The sequence below is a fragment of the Amblyomma maculatum genome, chromosome 6, assembly GCF_055883805.1.
Source record: "Amblyomma maculatum isolate TAMU_Amacu chromosome 6, ASM5588380v1, whole genome shotgun sequence".
In the NCBI taxonomy this organism is placed as follows: Eukaryota; Metazoa; Arthropoda; class Arachnida; order Ixodida; family Ixodidae; genus Amblyomma; species Amblyomma maculatum.
In genome coordinates this window covers 12,113,142-12,135,374 of record NC_139349.1, presented here as the reverse complement: position 1 = coordinate 12,135,374, position 22,233 = coordinate 12,113,142, and the positions used below count along the sequence as shown (strand labels likewise).

The following is a 22,233-nucleotide window of genomic DNA, read 5'->3' as shown; positions in this document are numbered from 1 at the left end:
GTGATCTGTCAAAAAAAAAAAAAAAAAAAAAAAGAACTTCAAACGTTTCTGTTCCGGTGTAGTCGTGCACCAGATGAGGCTGCAATTCTGATACCTCTCAGAGATCCAGCAATAAAGAATGTGTCCGATATAAGGCACAGATGTGAAGCTAATAGCAATTATGGGCATGACAATTATGGAAGGCTACAAAATTTAACAGTATACTGTGGGGCCAGTTGGTCAGACATTAGCAGAACGAAAAACTTAGCATTTTGACAGGACAAGGGAGACTAGGACAGGGCAGAGCTACAACTTGCAACTGAACGGAATCGTATGATGAAAAAACATTGCATCATTAAGCAGCAAAACATGCTCAACTTTCAAAAAATTGATAACCTTCACTGGTAATTTAAAAGATCGTTAAAAGAACAGCTACCGCTCATAAAAAGTGGTGCAACCTCAATTACGCCTGTAAAAACTTCTTCCTTTTCCATTAGATAAACAGATGTGTTAATGCAAGTGTCACTACTGGATTTCACAATTTCATGCACTTCCAAGATTCCAACTTCTTTTTTCTTCCCTCGTATGATTCTATTAAGTTGTACGTTATAGCTATGTCCTGTCCTCTTTTCCCTTGTCCTGTCAAAACGCTATGTTTTTCGTTAGGGCTACAAAATGCCAGTTTCCAGAGCTCTCGCAAGAGGTGGGAGTTAGTAAGAATATTTTATGGTTTCAATAAAACAAAGCAAGCAGAATCATGCGCATGTCAAGTGTTATAGCATTTACTAGGATTGACAACTCAACCAAAACACTGGTCTGAATTCGGAGAGCTTAATTTTCCTCTTGGAAATTTCGGAATTCTTGCCCAACTGATGTTACAGGCCAGGTGTGCATCAGTTGCAGCAATATAGGAACAGTATATCTGCCCCCTTCATCACCTTCCCCTCGTGCCATTGAAGGAAGCGGTGGCTCTGGTACTCAAATCCCTCTGGGCTGAACAGTGGTCCTACATTTATTGAGTGCACTCAGCAGAACACAGATCAATATTCAAACTACATGCCCTTCATTTGCTGTGCAAACAGGTCGCAGCCAAGCAAACCAAGGCATACCTCGACCTGCTTCGCATACACAGAAAATTTACACGCTGTTAATCAGTGACAGTTTACACCTCTGTTGTATTCTGACCAGAACAGCAATACGGTAAGCTGTAATAAAACAACCAGCAGTAGTAGAGAGAGTTCAATGGCAGTTAGCAATGCCAATAACAGTACCCAGTTGGGGTTTTGGTCAAAACTTTAGGTTTGATATTTGAAAGTGCCTGGGCAGCAAGACCATGATATCTGACATAGACCAGCCATCAAGCTGCTCCTAGCACACTAAGTTGAGAGAATGGAGTCGAGCAACAATGTAAGTGTGGGGTACCCACCCCTTTTTACTACGATACCCCCAGCCCTCCTTGATGCAACTGTGTCAGCCATGCTACTTGTAGAACTCGTGCTCAGACTCGTCCTTCTTGATGTTGTTCTTGTAGCCCTTCTCAAAGTCCTTGGCCAACACCACATACCGGTTCTCCCGCACAGCATGCATGCCAGCCTGCACAAGGTGTAAGCGAGGCAAGACCACAGATTAAAGCCATTGGCAAGGATGAGAATAGCAGGCACAGGTTTCTATCTTCCACTCCCACAGGAGATTTGAAAATAGATGGCATGCACAAATGTATATTAAAGGAGCAGAAGTTGTTTGCCACTAGCGTTTCAAATAACCACTAACTAGGTAACATGCTACACAATTCTGCAGCTCACTCTCACTTCCAAGGCAGTAAAAAAAGCGAGAACAAAGCATTCACCATCGAATGTGCACTGGTGAGGTGCCAACTAACGCGCTATGGAAACACCATCACACCTACACAGGAGGTATAGTTACTACATACAGGGACTCAAACATTTTATTTTTACTAGTAAATAGCACTGACATCAAAATACTGTAACATGCCACCCAGTCCTGTTATGCACCATGTTTTCAAGCTCAAAAAATGACTATGTCACTGCAACGCACTACAGCTTCTAAATACACAGAGAACCGAGAACCACCATAGCCTGCATGACTGGCCTTCAGGAGAGCTAGAAAAAAGACTTTTTCAATGCATTTCTAGAGTTTGTTTCGTTGAAAAAAAAATTTTTTTTTTCAGTTAGCTTACAAAAAATGTTCAAAAATGAGGGAGAAACCTCCCGCCAAAATCTTCCCCAGGTAAGTGGCAAGCAAGAGCTGCCGTAGCGGATGAGCATGTAGCCAAAATCTTCCCCAGGTAAGTGGCAAGCAAGAGCTGCCATAGCGGATGAGCATGTAGACATGATGGTTGCTGTAACCTGCAGTGATAGATTTCTGCCAGCAAGAAATGCTTCACATTATCTAAGCTTTAGCCTGGCTCATTCAAGTAAATTGCTTGGACCACCAGGCAGCAACACTATGTTCTACTTCAACTTTTCTTGAAAAAGGAGCAGTGGCCCCTGGTTACGAAGTGTCTATTTAAAACATAGTATACTGGTAACACTCTCTTCTTTTTTTTTTTGGCATATTTCTGACACAACCACATATTTTCAAAGTTAGACAGTTATGGCAAGAACAGTTCCTTTGATAGCAAAAGAATTTTTAAGCACATCAGGTTGCAAGAATCTTCCATAGATGATGACAGCTAAGCCAGTGACAAACCAAAGCAACTCAGCAGCGAAAACATGCCAGGTGGCCATCCTTCAGCAAAACTGTTCGTACAATAACAGACTATCCACCCCTGTAAGCTTTCATTCATTGCCAAGAAAAGTTGCCACCAGGCACAGGAGATTTTGTCATAACGGCAGCCCCAGGAAAGTAATTCCCAGGGCAGATGGTGCAGTTTGCTGTAACAAAAATGGTGCAGGCATCAGTTTGCACCATTATGCAGAGAGGGGGCCACACAGTGAGGCTGCACCCGCTGCAGCGCAACTTAATTTTCATCTTGCTACATGCACTGTGTTACATCAACACTGTAGATGCCACAAAGCTGGGAAACATCTTTTAAATGCCATCACAGTAAAGGTGAAGCTATACTCTGACGTTTTCAACATGCAGGCGAGTGCTGGTTGTAGTCTGATATGTCAAGTCGGCGCCGCCGCATAATGCTCAACACCTGCCCCTACAGTGAAACAGATTCCGCCATGGCGAGACAGCTGGAGCTGGACAGGCACATGGCTAGAAGGCGAGAATCAATGTGCACGTGTGGCCTACCTTGACGTGGCCCAGCGCAGCCCACACGAAATGCAGCCGGCTGCATTCGGCACTGGGCACTGTCGGACCACACTGGAACGCACTGGCATCGAGCGCTGCTGGAGTGTAGCAAGTCGCGTTAAGAGCATTGTAAGGAGCAACTCTACCTCTTGGCATATGGCATTGATGTCAGCTCCAGAGATGCGATCTGGGCGTGCCACATAGTCCTCCAGATCGAGCTCATCACTGAGGTTCATGCGACCCGTGATAGTGGAGAAGATGAGTCGTTTCTGCCTGCGGTCTGGCAGGGGGAACTCGATCTTGCGGTCCAGGCGGCCGGGGCGCAACAAAGCAGGGTCCAGTGTGTCCGCACGATTTGTTGCCATTATTACCTGCACATGTGACGCATATGCTTAAATGTTACTGCCACTGCTGGCAAAGCCTGCACTCTTCGGTGATCACAATTTCAAATCACCAAAGTAATAGCCAAGCATGTACAACTAGCATATAGTATACCATGTGTTGCAGGGAGACCTCATAAACAGCATCAAACCTGGTTATAACTAAACTGTAAAAAGCCCGCAATTTTTTGTTACATCCAGGTTTTAGTTATATGAAGTTTTCATGCGAAGACTTGGAAGGACAATGCAGAACAGAAACCGAAATTAGAATTAAATGCAGGGAAATTTACCTTGAAAGATTTTTAGTTAATCCCAATTATTTGAAGTTGCAGAATGAGGGTAATGTTCCATGATTGTGCTAAGGGTTCAGCATGACAATGTCAGCAGCTTACACGACATCTCTATCAGAGGGGTTGGGGAGAGGGAAAAGGAGGTGTGTACATCTTCATGCATGTTTCCACTCTGTCTGCTCACCACCGTTGCCTCATTGCGTCAGGAAACAGACTCTTCACCTCGCAATGCTGGTGCTAAAAAAAATCAGACCTAGGAAAAAAATTTAATTCTGGGAATGCCACCTTTATTGGGCAAAGTTTTTGACTGCTATATACTTCCGGCAAAAGTCGACTCCCAATATGTAGCCCTTCTTGGCCATCACCAGCGCACTTTGTTTCGTAGCTTCTAACAGGATGCAAGTGCATTATGTAAAGCAATAAGCAAGTAACGACAGCAAAAGCAAGAACAGCAGTTGGAAGCCAATGGGGATGAATAGGGGGACGCTTAAGCTCAACCTTAAAGGTATGACACAATATCGTTTATGGCTACCATCTGCGGCTTCTCTTAAGGATACTTGTTCAAGTATATACAGTACATCGATACTCGCTTTACCTCTAATCACTTAATTTATGCCTCTATTATTTCACACATATTTATTAGCATACAGTCATAAGCTATCCAATTACGCGGGAGGCTACCGGACATAGATTTAACCACGCCATTAGACATGCCGGCGTGGCTTGGGTTCTAGAAGGTTCGATTTTCACCTTACCCACCCATCTGAAAGCAGAAGCCAGAGTTGGAAGCTCTTGACACAGCATATGGCCTCGTGATGTCGCACAACCCACCAACATATCAATACGCGGCCATGTCACCTGCCAACTACCACCTGACAGAGCCACGCCCGTGATTTCTCCTCACAATGCAGATACAACTAGATTTTCTGCGGAATTAAGGCCTTTAATGGTGTTGTGCTAAATGCGAAAAATTGCTCTCTCACAGCCTTCTGCAATTGCATGCAGTCTAATTGACTGATTAGCGGCAACCCAAACTGTAGATGGTCCTATAGTTTGGGATTATGGAGTGCATGTTTATCGCAAGTTTCCCTTGCATTACCAACCACTTGTTTGAGCAAGCAATGAGCCAAATAAACGGCGTGCAATTCGAATTTTCTTCAGCAGAACCCATGTGCACACAGATGAACAGCTTTTTTAATGCATCAGCACTAGAGCTCCCAATCAGCCACTTGGCCAATGTCTGCACGAGCACCTCTGTACAAGTACATCTGCGACCTTGACAAGAAAATAAATATTGCCGCAACCAGATTTCAACCACGTGACAGTGCAAAGAGAACAGGTTCACTGGGCATGGCATTACAGGACTATGCCAAAGACACAGCCAAACACCCGCATGCTTAACTGCCTCTCTCTCATGCTATGCAACTGCATGTTGTCCTCACACAGCTGTGGCCGATCAGCGCAGTATGCCACATATCAGTCAGTGACCATCAGAGGTGGTGCGCACTTGCAAGTGGCACAAAAACTGAGGGAACACTGTCTTTTGAGTTGGTGCCAATGCCACAAGATGTGTTCGAGAAAACAAAACTCCTGAATTCCAAGCCACATGTTTGGAAACATAAGCTTCACAAGCATGACATGTCCTTGTATGCATACAGTACAATCATTGTAATACGAACCTCATGGAGTAGGGGAAAAGGTCTATCATCAAAACAAACAATAACCAGTACTATACAGAAGAATGGGAAATGCATTCATGCAGCTCTGCTTATGGCTGAGATTTATTTACAGTCGTATGGCCATAGCTCGCCTCTCACAGCACGTACAGCGTGACAAACAATAGTAACGTCAGCTATGTGTGGGTTACGCACCTCTACAGACTTCTCGTGGCATGTACACTATGACAGCAGATCATGATGTCCGTGACCATGCGGCCCCACAAGCTGCTCCCTATGCACACAGCGCGACTAGCGATCACGGCCACCAACTGCTTGCGGTCCATAGTGAAACTGGCGATCGCAACGTTGGCAATTTGTAGGCCTGCGTGCTAATGAAAACATTTTATGGCGTGTAAAGCGCGACAGACGATCGTGATGTCAGTGATGTGTGGGTCACAAGTCACAGCGAACTGCGTACAGCGCAGCTGGTGATCACAGAGTTATCAATATTGTACTGCAGACAGCGTAGTGCGCAAGGCTGTGGTGACTGTTTGCATGTTCATATCATTCGTAGTGGTGCGGGACAGTGTTCGGAACACCCAATATTTTGCACATGATATATAATACATTTTGCCTGGGGAAATTTTGAGTTTGTATCATCCCAAAATTTGTATTATCCGCACTTGTATCACCAAGATTGCACTGTACTTTGCATTTCGCCAATTAAGCTAAACGGGAAGAAATTTTTTTCTTTTGAAGCTGCACCATATTCTGCGCATTAATTTGACAGGTCCTGCCTACCTTGACATTGGTTGTCTGATCAAAGCCATCCATCTGGTTCAGCAGCTCCAGCAGAATTCGCTGCACTTCTCGGTCCGCTGGAAAAGAAATAATTTTCATGACATGAGTTACGTACTCATCTCAAGGGCAGAGCAACCAGGAAGCAAGCAATCAGTCATCAAAGAAGCAGAAGGTGCACTTTGGCACTAACATGAAATGGCAAACCTTGCCTGCTGCTACAGATTATCACAAAGAGTAATCACACTGAGGGCAAGCAAAAATTTAACCTGCATCCCTCAATTTCACAGTGCGAAACTGTAGGCTTTCTGAACACTGCCTGTGCCACTTCTGATGATATGAATGCGGGTACTGAGCATTTGGCATGTTAGATGTACCAACCACCTTCCATCAATTATGTTCGCCTTGCGAAGTGGTCAGCCAGTGGACAGGCTCAGTTGTTTCATGCCATTTGAGCCCTCAACCCTTCCGACACCCTAGCATCACAGCGTTGCAAGCTTGTACTCCTAGCTGCCACTACACCAGCACTGCACTCTCATGCGATCGCAACCGTCTCAGGAGGCACTACGATCTATTCCTCACCATAGCAACAAAAGAGCCAGAAACAAAGATGTGCTCCAGTCATCAACACTGCCAACATCACAATCACCAGTCCATCAGTACACACCTGCAAGCATTGAGCAAGTGAAATTGTTCTCACTGCTATGCCAGCTCACAAGAATATGTACCATGAGCGTCAAATGCAATACAATTTCAAAGTGGATAACCAATACATGAACGCAAAGGCAAAAATATATCAGCCACTGGAGAAAACAGGGTCCATTCACATTGCCACGGAGTAATCTTCCATGCCTTTAAAGAGAAAATCAACTGTGCTGGCATTCAATTTCACTAGACCTTGCCATCTTGCTGTTCGTGACTCAACTGCCATATTTACTCGAATGTAACGCCAGTTTTTTTCGTGGTTGTTGGCTCTCAAAGTCTACCCTCGCATTATAATCGAACCTTACAATTCAGTTGACCTAAAACAGAGCCGGGGAGCAGCCATAGTGAATCCATCACCACTCGGCTTCGGTTTCTGTGGTTTTCGTGGTTTCGGTTTCCGTGGTTGGCAACATGGGTACCAAGGAAGCCATATCAGCCAGAAGGGAAAATGTTTGGGCGTGTTGGTTCCTCGTCAATACAGCGAAGCGCTCAAAATCACAAAGGACAAGGAGGGAACAGGACAATAGCGCTCCCAATCCCAGCCAAATCCCAATCCATCCAAAGTCAAAATGTTGCACTTTTTGCCGCCCCGCCGGAGTGGTGCAGTAGTAAGACGCCCAACTACTGTGCTGGAGTACCTGGTTTCGATCCCGACCGCGGCGACTGCGTTCCGATGGAGGCGAAACGAAGAGGCGTCTGTGTGCTGCGCAATGTCAGCGCACGTTAAAGATCCCCAGGTGGTCGAAATTACTATGCAACCCTCCACTACGGCTCCCTTTTCTCTCTTTCCACTTTCACTCCCACTTTCCTCCCTTCCCTTACAGCACGGTCTAGGTGTCCACAGAGACAAGTGTGATAGATACTGCACCTTTCCCCTTCCTCTGAACCAATTATTATTATTTTTGCTCGTAGGCTCAGAATCAAGACACCTTTATCACGCGCTTGTCGCATCTTTCGCAGTGGATTAGCATGGTTTCTTCTCTTATTGCATTTCGCACGATGGCAACGCACTGTGCACAGTATGATGCTCGCTTCTAAAAAGCAATTATGATAGCTGAAAGAATCGGAAACTCTGTGGCAGCTCGATGGTTAGATGTTAATTAATCTACTTTACGATGGTGGTGGTTGTAGCAGGAGGTGATTTTTAAAGCCTGACCGCAAAAGGTCGCATAGTAAGGCCTAGCTGGTTTAACGACATTCTGTCGTCACGACCACGGCGTAAAACGGGGAAAATTTAGGTTCAAGCCTCATACTAGCCTAAAAAACCCCGCCAGGGTGGCGCAGTGGTTACAGTGCTCGACTACTGTTCCCAAGGGCGTGGGATCGAATCCCGGCCTCGGCGGTAGCTTTTCTATGGAGGCAAAAAGCAAAGCGCCCGTGTGCTGTGTGATGTCGGTGCACGTTAAAGAACCCCAGGTGGTCGAAATTCCCGGAGTCCTCCACTACGGCGTCTCTCATAGCCTGAGTTGCTTTGGGACGTTAAACCCCACAAACCAAACCAAACCATACTAGCCTAAAAACAGAAGAAAGGTAGAGAAAAGAGGTGCGTCGGTGACGAGGCAACGCGGCATCCTGTTATCAGCAATCAGCGACGAAGAGCCGACGCTCCGCGATGGGCCGATAAGGGCGTAGCCGATGGTGCTCCGCACGACAGATACCAGAGCGAGTGATTTCCTCAGGGCGATTCCTGCCGTGTACGAACATCGTAATCATGATGATGCAGATGAAAAAGTGATACCTAAGCAGTTTTCATGTTCACAAAAGATTGAACACCTTGAAACGTTAGTGGCGCGGCGGCAGCGGCAATCGCAAAGTGGTGTCACGTGCGGCATGCAGAATGGCAAACTTTGTCCAAATAAATTTGCTTCTGAGTCGCAGAGGCAATTATCTCGATGGAAAACGGTGCATTCGCACCAAAAACCAGGTATAGCTCATTTTATCGAGTTGCTGGTTGGTTGGTTGATTGGTTGGTTGGTTGGTTGGTTGGTTGGTTGGTTGGTTGGTTGGTTGGTTGGTTGGTTGGTTGGTTGGTTGGTTGGTTGGTTGGTTGGTTGGTTGGTTGGTTGGTTGGTTGGTTTGTGGGGTTTAATGTCCCAAAGCGACTCTGGCTACGAGAGACGCCGTGGTAGAGGACTCCGGAAATTTTGACCACCTGGGGTTCTTGGTGCACTGACATCGCACAGCCCACGGACGCCAAACCGTTTCGCCTCCATCGAAACGCAGCCGCCGGAGCCGGGATTCGATCCCCCTTCCTTGGACCCAGTACTGCGCCACCCCGGCGGGGCTTATCGAGTCGCTGTTAGCCTTGGTAAATAAAAAATATGCCCTAAACGTTTTTCGCAGATTTCTCAAAATTGAATTTTAGACACAGTCACCAGATACATATTTCTGGCCCTGTTCTTGCTACAGTTATTTTCTTTTGCTAGAAAGCTAACCTCATGTATCTTTTGTGTAACCAAGGTAAATGTAATAACCATATGGAAAAATTTACTGATTAAATTGCCTTTGCACCAAAATGGGCCTTTACTTTGAGTTCTTTTTATGCTGTAACTTTATCTAAAATTAGTATTGAACATTAATTTTTGCTTTAATTTATTTTCCAACCATTATGATCATACTGATAAGTATATGTCAGACCTTGCCATAATTTAAAATCTACATTTTCTGAAATGTTTTCCTTGTTTTTTCAAAACAGCATTTTTGAGGGCGCTGCAATTTTGAAGAAGATCAGTATATCCGGTCCTGTTCTTTTTATGCTGTAACTTTGGCTCACATTGGTATAGAACATTAATTTTTGCTTTAATTTACTTTCCAACCATTCCTGGTCATACTGATAAGTATATTCCAGACTTTGCCATAATTTAAATCTACATTTTCTGAAATGTTTTTCCTTGTTTTCTCAAAACAACATTTTTAGGGTGCTGCAATTTTGGAGATCAGTATCACCGGTCCTGTCCTTGCTGTCGCTATAATTTTTTTTTTTTTTTTTAGAAAGGGAATCCTGAGAGTCTCATGAAACCAAGGTAAAAGCAGCGACCACAAAGGAAAATTTACTGAGAAAGTTATCTTGTCTTGGGTACCCAAATGGACCTTTCCTTTCAAAGGTTTCCTATTGCATAACTTTGGCTCAAATTGGCATAGGCCATAAATTTTTACTTTATATCACTTTCCACCTATTTCTGAGCTTGTTGGCATATTAATCATTGACATAATTTATAATTTACTGTGAAATGTTTTTTTCTCGGTTTTTTTTTTTTTTCAAAACTGCAATTTTGAGGGTGGTGCAATTTTGGAGGAGAGATCTCTTAAAATACTTGTGCTACAGCCCTCATTCTTGTCTTGATAGAAAGAAAAACTCTTGGGCAGTGCAATAGGACTAAAATATGTACAGTTATTATGTGGCAACATTTACAGAATCATCCATTTTAGCTGCCAACTTGGGATTTTAGTCATAAAAGATTGACAGTGTAACTTTGGTTCAAATTCTTCTAGCACATTAATTAATGGCTAGCGGCACTCTATGATCCTTCTAGATCGCTCTGGCAGGTCTATTCTCATCATGCCATAAAGTGTCTAGTAATTAACCCGCCTGCAAATGAAGAACACAAACTAAAAAATATTTTGAAAGCTATTTCATCTACAAAAAAACTAGTCAGATATTTGAAATCAGCATGCAAGAATATATTAATGGTGCAAGTTTCAATCAGATCCACCCATAAATAAGGAAGAAAGTTTTAAGAGGGGTGTCCCCTCTTAGGTCTACTAGGCACAAAAAAAGCAACCAGGAATCATGGCGGAATACCTTGTTTACAATTCGACAGCTATCACTATCACCAAAAAAAAAAAGCTACAGTTTTACTTATTGCTCACATGGAAAAGGGTGTTTACTAAATGCTGTCATGCATGATATATTGCAAGGTGGATGCCTCCTGACTGAAGGACTGACATCCGTGGTAGATTAATGGTGCAGGAACAGGCATCCTCAAGAGGTGTATACAGTAAAACTTCGTTAATTCAAACTTCACGGGACCGGGAAAAAGTTCGAATTATCCCATGTTTGAAATATCAAATGGCCTCAAAAAACTGAGAACCATTTGCATTACGGTAAATGTACCATATCTACTCGCGTAACGAACCCACTTGCATAATGAGCCCCCACCTTACCCCCCAACCCCCATTTTGCCTAAGAATTTTGAAAAAAAAAAGAAAAAGAAAAAAAAAATGAAACGGTGTCAGTCTTCAGCAGTTCCCTCTGTTTTGCGCTGTCATGGTCCACAATACATTTCTTGGTATTGTGGACCATGCGATAACACCACGGTGTGTTTACCTTTTGACGTTAGCTCTAGCAAGGGGAGGGAAGCGAACTTGGCAGAGTGACAGTGCTTTTCCGGTAGTGCAAGCCTCTTTTCCAGTACATTCGCCATATCATGCCATGGGCGATTAGGGTGCCGTTTTCTGCCACTCAATCATTGGAACGTGCGATAGCTGCAAACGCATTTTGAAGCTAACAATGTTAAAAGCCAGCATCATGATCGTGGCTGACCATGTACTTCCACTGACGACTATGGGTAAAAGGATGAATGGCTCGCGAGAAAAATAAAAAATGTTTTTCCTGCGTAGTTCATAGCGCCCATTTGAAGTCATACCCTTTCATAGGCGCTGACTGGGACTGCGCCGACAGTACTTATCCGTACTTTCAAATTAATATGGCTCGAATTAATCCCTACCCTCCAGCGTGTTGGCTGGCGTGCAGGTCATGGCGATATTTAGGTATTACCCACTCTTGTATGTTTTGACCTGGTTCCATCTTCTGTCCTCGTTTCGGACGTGCGCAGCCTCTAACTGTTCCACTCTTTTGCGGAGGCATTTTTTTTTTTTTTTTTACATGTAGTGTGTGCCATGCCGCCCAGACGCGGCGGCACATAGCTCAAATTATCCGTAGCGAAACCAACTCGCGCTCAAATCAATGCGCTTTTTTTTTTATGCACAGATCTCTATGGAGCTTGGCCAGACGAAGTAGTGTAATTCAAATTATCCAAAAATTTGAATTATTGATGTTCGAATTAACAAGGTTTCATTTTACTACCTGCAGCTCGTGCAAGGCTACTTTGAAGTCCAGAATAAGTTTACCAAATTTCAGACGGTCATTTTTATGAGGGTCGACTTCGCAGTACTTAAAATGATCTAGATGCCAGTAATTTAGTTCTTGAGCCATGGCACACCATTAAAAGAAACGGAGCAGGCCGATGTTACTTGCAGTCAACCTGTCGCTCGGGTACGTAACAAGAGTGGTTGCGTCGTAGAATGCATACTGCCTTGGCCACTGCCGGGCCAGAGAGGAGCGACGAGTGTGCGCACCGCTACCTTTAATGCGGCTGCACAGCAGTGAAGCACCCTTCTTTGCTGGCGTGTGCCTCGGGAGTTCGCAGGTCATACCAGATTTCTTTTTTTTGTATGTGTGTGTCGGCAGTTTTGGGGCTAGGCCGCTACAGCATTTTAAACATCAGCATCGTTTCACGGCTTAGTGGCTGTCCGCTTAACACTTTCCTGTCCACGGGAAAAGAGGTGGTTTTTGGGTGGTGTCATTAATATTTTTTTTTTCCTTCACAAAACTTGATTGATATAAGAGTGTCTAGTATCAAATTGTAGAGGAGGAATTCCTCTTCACAATGGTATTAGTGGCAATGAACATATTTACTGAGTAAGAGATGAAAAAAGAAAGCAAAATATTGTAGTTAAAAAAAAAACACAAAATCATCAAAGTTTCTTGACACAAATAAAGAAATAAAAATTTTCAAAATATACATTTTTTATAACAGGGACCAATGCAACATTGCAGCAAATTCTAGCTTTTTGTGTACAGTATTCGCTGAGTTAGGAAAAAAGAACAGTAGTCGATGTCAGCTAGGCCGAGGTCAACCATGGCTGTCCAGCCGGCAGCAATATTGCCCAAAACACGTTGTCACCCTGCAGATAACAGTTGTGACCTTCAGAACAGTGATCTCTTCCTATCAGCATGCAGCAAAACTTCTTGGGGGGGGGAGTTAAACTTATTGGGGCATGGCTGTTGATGTTCCGGGTCGGTTTGACGTAGTTTCGCTGTCAGTGCTAAAGTCTGAAGAGCTGAATCAGTCTTCAGAGTCATCACTGCTGCTGTTCGCATCCAAAAACGAGCTCTCTGATGCGTCAACTTCCACAGAACCGCACTGTTTCCGCGCAGCAGGAGCGCGCGACATCGACGCATGAAGTAAACAAGGAGCACCGATCACATGATTCCGGCAACCATCTGGACGGGCGCAGCACGGCAGAAAAAATAAAACCAAAAGCAAAACTGAAAGAAACGTTCCTCTATTTCCCACTGGATAATGCCACTTGTCAAGGAGCGCTTCAAAAGTGGGAAAATTCGAATCATGAAACCATTGATAGCGGGCTATTGATGGGAATAGACGTGGACAGGAAAGTGTTAAAGTTTTGCGAAACTGCGATTGGGTGTTCTCGCATAGCACTCCAGATCTTTGAATTAAAAGAATTAGTACAGGTCACCACTTTGAATTATCTGGTCAAATGTAAGCTATAAATTTCAAGACTGCAGAAATTGTTTGAATAATCTAGGATTTCAAATTAGCAGTTTGAGGCTTTCTTTGTGGCTCATCAAGGATATTGTAGTCACGCTCTATGTCATCCTCATCTCCTAGCCACTGTAATATAGGCCATAATAATGTCATTAAAAGTGCAAGAGATCTTGAAGACCATTTCCAAGAAATCATTATACAGCAAAACTTCGTTAAGTCAAACTTTATGGGACCATGGAAAAAGTTTGAATTATTGAATGGCCTCGAAAAAAAAACTGGCAAGAACAATTTGCATTACGGCAAATTTACCTTATTTGCTCGCGTAACGACCCCCTCACATAATGAACCCGCCCCCACTTTTACCGCTGTAAATTAAAAAGAAAAAACCATTGCTTACTTAGTGCATCCATGCGTTTTGCACCGTCACTGTCACATCCCACCGCGCACTCCTTGGCAATGCGCCAAGATGCTGCATAGCTATAACATCATGATGTGTTTACCTTTTCACTTGGCAGAATACCAACACTCGTCCTGTTGTGCAGGCCTCATTTTTACATGGCGCATTTGGGACAGGCGTCGTCCACTGCCACACACTCATTGCAACGCGTGATGGTGCAAACAACTTTTGAAGCAAACGGTGCTATCAGCTGGCGTCATGATCGCAACTGACTATGTGCGAATGGATGACTGCTCCCCGCCATCCCCAGAGAGAAAAGGTTTTTCAAGTAATGATTTGGTCTTTTATTGAAAAACCGTAGCATCCGTCCGACATCATAGCCTTTCATAGGCGTTGGTTGGGACTCCGCAGACAGAAATACTTATCCATATTTCCGAATTAACGGGGGTCGAATTAACGAGTATTTAGTTGCAAGCTTCGGAAATTGTAATGGAAGAGATGAGCAGACGGAGTGGTGTGTAGTTCGAATTATCCGTAATAGAACCAACTTGAACAAACTTGCGTTCGAATTAAAGGTCTTTTTTTATACACAGGCCTCTATGGAGCTTGGCCGGACCAAGTAGTGTAGTTACAATTATTCGAAAATTCGAATGATTGAGGTTCAAATTAACGAGCTTTCCCTGTAGAACGAAATAGAAATGATTTTTTTAGAAGTGGGCAATAAATACCAAGAAATTAGCCTAGGAAGATGTTCAGTGGCCTGAAATTTCACTGCAGAAGAGTTGCTCCTTTGAAACTGCCTCCAAAACGAAAGCCATCAACCCCGACCGCTGCACTCATTTCCCACCTTTCACTGTCCCCATTTTTGTCAGAGCTTCGTCTACTGTCACAGGTTCAGAGGTGCATTTCCTTAGCAGCTAAATGCCTCCTGGTGCCTTTCACATAGAGGTCACAGCAAGAAATAAATCCGAGTGACCAGCTTTCCAAGAGCACAGAATTAAGTTAATATAGAACCGCTCCATGACATGACCTCTTTGCTGCCCACTAGCCAGAAAATAGCTCGTTCATTTAGAGGTTGCAAATGGCAGTGCACATGTCAATGAAGCATACCTCCGGTCTGTGCATCAAAACGCTTGGTGGCGATGGCATCGATCTCGTCAATGAAGATGATGGCAGGCGCATTCTCCTTGGCCAGACGGAAGACGTCTCGCACCATGCGAGGACCCTCTCCAAGGTACTTCTGCACAAACTCTGAGCCCACAACCCGGATAAAGGCCGCTGCAAGTGAGAGACGAGAAGGCATCTACTAGTACCAATGCGCATCCAATGCATCCCGTTTAGCTCCATGCATTTTGAAAAGGATCCCCTGCAAGAAGCAACCACAGGCAACTTCGCAAGTCCAGTAAGTGAGATGTATTGTCTGCAATACTAAATAATGAAGAAAAACAAAAATAGGCATTTATTCTTATTTAAAAAGCTCAGCAGAGACACTTAAGGCTGCTTACAATATGAATGCTTGAAACCACAGGTGAAATTTTTTTGAGTGAGGATTTTGGTACATATTAGAGCTATTTGTGCTGTTATCGTATTCAGTGTGTGTGTGCTTGCATATTCCGCATAGACTGCCATACTTTCCGTGGTGCCTGGGAGCCGTATTTCATACCTTGGTCTGAAAGCATGCATTTGGAGGTATGTATGTTGTTGGTTCGAATCCCTGTCGCGAGTTAGCCTCTAACTTGACTAGCACATATATGCTCTAGATAGTGAGAAATCGTATGACATCGCCGAAAACATTTACAGCAAACGATTGCATCACACTTTTGATACAAGAGTTGAGAAAGCCGGCACCAAATGGAGACCGGTTAGTGTGAGTACATATAGATGAGTGATATGCACAGGATTGTCCAATGTGGCAGTAACCTTGACTGCGGATGGGTGTAGCTGCTTGGCTTGCTGTGTGCATCATATGGCTTTTTGATGATTTTTTTTGTTGCCATTTTTTTTGCTGTGCGACTGCTGGTGACATATTTTTTTAGCCATCTTACGTACACAACGCTGCCAGCTTTTTGCGTACCCAGAGAAGTAATGCTTTTGCATTAAAAGCTTTGTCATTATGGTCTGCTCTGTGCATAGCTGTGTGCTGTGAAATAAAAACTAGACTAAATTTTTGAAATTCCAATTGTCATGATCCTAGTCGCAGATATCTAAAAAAAAAATGTAAAGTTCGAAGTGCCTTGCTGTACAGTAGATGCACGTCATCTCTCTGGTTCCCTTTTCCTTTTTCAACCTATGCCATCTTTGCAGCACTCGGACAATATGAACGCTTATCAACGCCCAGCTTTCCATTTTTCTGCAGCAGACTTTATCGGAAAACAACACCACCCTGCTTGCACAGTTCATTTTGAAGGTAGCGCGAAAAACGAGGACCAAGAGTAGAAGGACACAACACAAGCGCTTAATGAACCAGATTCAACCCGCCCAACTTTCAACCTTACTGCTTGCACAGGCCTGAACAGTATAAGCACAAGTGTGCAATGTCAGGCAAATTAATATTGTCGCATAAATGGCAAATGTAAAATTCACTGATGTTAATTTTTCAGGGACCAACAAATCCTCTTATTTCCTGAAGCATGCCCGGACAGAAGAAGTGCATCTTAGAACTCAAAGCTGGATCTGCTCTAAGCAATTCTCAGACATAATCCATAACCTGCAACAATGATCTTGACCAATTGAAACAACATTCAAACGCATGCCACACCACAGGCTTGTAAATTTAGTAAGCACAGTGTAAAGTTCTAAACAGCGCTAAGCACTCATTGTCCACGGAGTGCAGGCTTAAAAATAATGCAAGCACACTAAGGTCAGCTCTAGATGCAGCCATCAGATTGGGCGGCATCACATCGTGGCACACGCACCAGTGGTATGATGGGCAACAGCCTTGGCTAGCATAGTCTTTCCGCAACCAGGTGGGCCGTACATGAGCACCCCCCGAGGAGGGTCAATGCCAATCTGCTTGTACAGCTCAAAGTGGGTCAGAGGCAGCTCCACCGCCTCCCGGATCTCCTGCTTCTGGATGTCCAGGCCACCGATGTCTGCATACTTGATGTCAGGTTTCTCATCTGCACCATAATGAAGGCATTTTGCAAGACACAGCAGCTGTGAAACTAACGACCAGCTCTATCAACGTGTGACAGCATCAGTAATGGCCTGTGATCATAGTACTTCGTAATACCGTGTTTACCTGAATGTGACATGACCATGACAGTAATGCAAGGGTCAACCCATTGGGTGTGAAACGAATAAAAGAAAGGAAAGAATCTGAATGTGAACATCCACTGCGTGTGCACGAAGGCAAAAGAACTTACAGCAATGCAGTACCTGGACTAGAGAAATGCGAAATCCTGACTAGACGTGTCGGCGGTCACAAACCTCGCCAGCACTCACGCAGTGTATGTGTATGCCTTATTTACCTAGGTTAAATGAGGGTGCAGTGCAGACTGAAGTTCAAGACGACATCTTTAAAAATGTTCAGTGCACAGTGCGATGTTGCAGCTGGAACTTGATGAAGACGGGAATGTTTACTGCACAGTACGACTGTGTGTTGCAGTTTTACATGAGGCGTTATTGGCTACTGTGATGGCATAGTGCTCTCGAGCGTGGGCCGAGGAAACTGATCTGTTCATTGCAACGCAGGTTCAAAACCCAGTTGCAACAATTTTTTTCTCTTAAGTGTCATTTCATGAGGACACACTCTGATAACAGGCTCTGCACACACACTCTGCTGACACCACTCATGAGACAAGAAAGGCTTAACAATGTCTGCCCAAGTTGTCTTTCCGTGCTCACAGCAACTAAATGAAGGCAGCATCAAAGTTGGCAAACTGCTTGCAAATTCAAACAAGCTTTCCTCATGTAAACAATGCACATCACGCACCAGGTAAAACAGCAAGGCATACCTCACGACTAGTATTCAAGCCTCAATTCACCAGTGGTGGTTGATTACCAGCTATGAGAAGCAGTTTCACTTTCAACATTGCCCCTGTTTCATGCTTATATTTCTGCTCCATATTAAATACTTTGCCCACCCAAGGCACACACACGCAACAATAGACTCTCTCTCTCCACATATAATACAAGGTTCCTTTTTTATCCAATTTTATGACATCAGATTTCCACCTTGTATTATATGTGAATCTGAACAAATTTCGCCCAAAATTCGCAGATACGGTGTTATTATAAATCAGCGCTACCAGCATCAGGCTTCCAGCAAGGAAAGGCGCTATCTAGCGGTGATGTTGGCGGACTATTAATGGTTTCGGTTTCACCACGCTGGCCCTGTAATCCTCATGCAATAGGAAAAAGGTCGATCGAACCTCGCATGATGAAGGGATGGCGAAAATATCCCTCAGCACGTTGCACAAGTCTCTAGCAGGCCTCTCCAGTAATGCTGGCAACACCCTACTGCCAAATCACAGACGCCTGGCCAGTATTCCCAAGGAGCGTGTGAGTTGCGCTTTTGAGAAATGTGGGATGATGAACGCGTTTAGAGGTACTGAAGAAAAGTTTCTACACAAAGACCATCTCTAATAAGGGACTCTCGGCAGACAATACATGTACCGGACGGCGACGATTGTGATAACCCTGAATCTAAGAACAATTAATGGGCGCACACACTGAGAGACTGTGTGTGGTACTAGATGACAAAATATGCGAGCGCGGGGCATGATGGCAAGCAGCTCTTGCACTTTCGTCCCGCGTCCAAACTGGAAGTGGCCGACTGGCTTCAGAACAGCCGAAGGACCATGTGGTTTCCGCGATTGCAGGGGCAAATTGAGTGGCTTTTGTTCTCACGATGCGTAAAAGTCTCCTATCTAAAGTGTCGACACAAGGGGAGGGAACCAGCACCAGCACACAAATGTCCACGGCACTAATCGACGCCTGGCACAGGGTAGCATTGGACTGGAAAGCACGCATGATTCGTGGTAAAGTTGCAAAATGTAGTGCAAATAAATACTTTCGTTGATATTTCCTCGCTCGCATTATATGCAAAGAGAACTTTTTTTCCAGTCTTTGCTATCCTGAAACTAGACCTCACATTATATGCAGGTCCGCATTATATGTAGATTTTTACGTTAAGTGGCCGCGAAACGGCCAAGGAAGGCATGCAGACCTGCTCGCAGCATGGAGATGGAACTGTCAGCCTCTGGGGGCAGCACGTCAACCAGGGCATTGCTGTGTTTATGAAGGGCAACCGAGGCACTGGGCTTGAGCAGTTCCCTGTCCAGTGTGGACAGGATGCGAACATAGTAGTTGGAGCCCGTTGTGGAGCCCACGATGCCCGTGTGGGGGTCCACGGCTTCCAGGAACTGCCCGATGACGAGGGGTACGCTTTGGATGCGCTTCACCTCCTCCTGGGCATGCAGGTACTCCTTCTTCAGGTTGCGCTGTTCGTCCTTAATGTACTCCTCTTGGACGGCCAGGAACTCCAGTTGCCGCTCCAGCTTCTGCACAAATGGAGAAAGAGCAGGAGCTCTGCTTAGTATTCTGGCCAGGGAATTTTTTGTCACCACATTATAACAAAAAAGCTCCCCAGAAAAATGAACTTTTATTCTGCAACTAGCAAAAAATAAAAAGGAAGCATGCACACACATACAACACTTCCGCCTGTTTTAAGAGCACAAGCCAGTACAATGAATTTTGACAGTGATTCCACAGCTGATAATTTCAGGGTGGTGATGACTTTTTATTTCTATAAATTAAAGTAGGGAGGACAGGCATCAGATTTAGGACAATATGTTACTTCATAAAAACTGGCCTAAAAATTATCAGGGGTCTAGCTCTGCTCAAACCGATTCCAAGATATACACAAGCAATGTCTGGCATGGGTTCGCATGGTATTTCTGGGCGGTTTAGCACTGAAAGACTGGCACAGAGTTTGGCTAAGTTGTAAATGTCTTTAGCTGGTTTGGTTTTTGGGAAAGGAAAGGCACAGTATCTGTGTTCCTTCTCGGTGGACACCTACACTTATATGTCTTCAGTTCACCTTGGCTAGCAAATGGATGCTAAATGAGAAGCAAAATGATATGACACTATCTTAAACTCGGCACAACAAAAGGTTAAGTCACTATTTTGATATGAAATCATTATATAAATATTCGTAACCACTTCCTGGTCACACTTTCGGTACATGGCACACATGAGGCAGGTTATACCTTTGCCTTACAAAATCCAGTCCACAGGTTTGCCTTAGTGAGGCATACCCTGAAATAGTACAGTAAATAGATTACAGCAGCAGTGAAAGTGGTGCAGTGAAAAGTCAGCCACAGATAAGAGCACTTCACTGTCTCTGGCACTTTTTTTTTTTTTTCAGCGGCACATATGAGGTGGCAACAGGACCCTTGGACCCCCGAATCAGACACACTACTGCTGGGCCATGCAGCTTGGTTAAAGCGGGGCCTTATATCTATGTCACTCCTGGCAGCTTGGGCAGCATACATCACACTCCTCCTCATGATAACACATGTGGCAGGTAGTAATTGGCAGGTGACATGGCCGGTCACTGGGTGATGGGCCGGTAGCAGCAGTTATCCATGGCAAGAAATTCAACAGCATCTATGGCATGAAATTCGGATGCTGTGCGATGTCAGTGCACGTTAAAGAATGCCAGGTGGTCGAAATTTCCGGAGTCCTTCACTACGACATCTCTCATAGCCTGAGTCGCTTTGGGACGTTAAACCCCACAAAACCAAACCAAACGAGAAGTTTCAGGTCGCAACGGATTAGGGTTCTCATTGCCAACTAGCTGAAATTCTACTATGCTTTGCCTTTCAATTTGAGCTGCCTATTATGGGTGTGCGCATAGAAGCCAAGAATAACAAAGCAAAATCATCATGAGCAATGTCGCAAAATACTTCAAAATATTGTGGAACATTACAGAAAACGTCTAGGCATCAAGTTGGTCGCGTCGCTTTTAGCTTTCTGTTTCAATTAAGATGTGGTCACCAGGAAACAATTTACAAGCCTTCGGTCATACTGCACGGCACAAATTTTCACCTCTCAAAGCTGAGAGAAGGCAAGAAACAGGTCTCATTTACTACGACAAAAATTGAACACACCTTGTATTTGATGTAGAAGTCCTCGGCATCTTGTTCATCCGTGCCAGTCAGCTTCGGCTCCAAGTTAAGTACTTCTTCCTGTGTTCAAAGCACTATATGAGTAACTCGAGATCATTTGACCATATTCGCTTGTGCACACACTTGCGAGTGGAATTTTCGTTTGCAAACAAAAAATACCGAGTTATCCGTGCTAGACTCTTGAGCAGATATCCGATGAACCTAAGCAAGTAGTTTTAATAGGTTTGCTAAAACAATAAGCGCGAAACTTTTCGGCCCTGTCCCAGGGTGAAGGTGTGAAATCAGCACCTGTGCCATTTTACATCTGCACTATAGCTATCTAACTATCCCATAAAAGCACGGAGCATTCGGTGCAGCAGAAGCCAGTCGCCGGCCGTTCAGCTGACATGTGACGGAAGTTTCGAGGAGTCGTCGGACGAAAGGTAGCATGCGACATGGTAATAAGAAAAGTTGCTTTAAACACTATACAACATCAGGCGAAGCAATAACCACTATAAACACAAGTCCGCCAGAAAACGTCCAGTCATGCAAAACGGGCGCCGGCTCCTGAAATATCGAGAGTGATCATTTGGGGTTCTCCAGGCAAACACACAAAAAGGGAAGCGAGCAACAGAATAGATCGCTTACTTTTTCTTGCGTGACGATTCCAATCTCATCCATTGTAAAACCTACGAGGGCCACGAAAATACTGCACTACTGCGCGTTGTTCCAAGGTATAGCTCTAGAGTCTAGAATGAGCGTCCGCAAGTCATTTAAAACACAAAGGTGCCAGACCAACCAGTGTCTGCACAACGCGCCTGACTGCCCTCCGCGGCACTAAAAAAAATTAATAAGAACTAATGAACTCGACAAAGCTAGCAGTTGTTGGTGAGCTTTTTTTTATTTTTAACTCATTAATAAAAGTTAACGTCTGCGTGGCTTTGATAAAATGTATGAATATTTCTCTCCGATAACCAGGAGACGGCTAAATTGACCACTACCTTGACGGCTATCCATAGCCTCCCCTACCTACGAACTTACGGCGGAAAAAAAGGGAGGGGGGCAGATACGGGCGAATTAG

The 22,233-nt window shown here is 44.4% G+C and overlaps 1 protein-coding gene across 1 annotated transcript; it reads right to left on the bottom strand.

The window, feature by feature from the left end:
• Positions 1–11: 11 nt before the first annotated feature.
• Positions 12–21,984, bottom strand: LOC146185087 (26S proteasome regulatory subunit 6B). The gene is made up of 8 exons (XM_084606076.1): positions 21,801–21,984; positions 21,156–21,233; positions 19,211–19,544; positions 16,956–17,159; positions 15,151–15,318; positions 6,370–6,446; positions 3,387–3,611; positions 12–1,572 (listed from the first exon to the last, which is right to left on the bottom strand). The coding sequence occupies exons 1-8, from the start codon at positions 21,831–21,833 to the stop codon at positions 1,459–1,461; spliced, it is 1,233 nt and encodes a 410-aa protein (XP_084462202.1). The 5' UTR covers positions 21,834–21,984; the 3' UTR covers positions 12–1,458.
• Between the last annotated feature and the right edge of the window lie 249 nt (positions 21,985–22,233).

Coding starts and splice junctions, on each gene's coding strand:
- LOC146185087 (XM_084606076.1), bottom strand. CDS start 21,833: ATGGATGAGATTGGAATCGTCACGCAAGAAAAA. Junction 17,160..19,210: donor CATCTCCATGCTGCGAGCAG/GTCTGCATGCCT, acceptor ATTATGGTGCAG/ATGAGAAACCTGACATCAAG. Junction 1,573..3,386: donor TCAATGCCATATGCCAAGAG/GTAGAGTTGCTC, acceptor CACCTTGTGCAG/GCTGGCATGCATGCTGTGCG.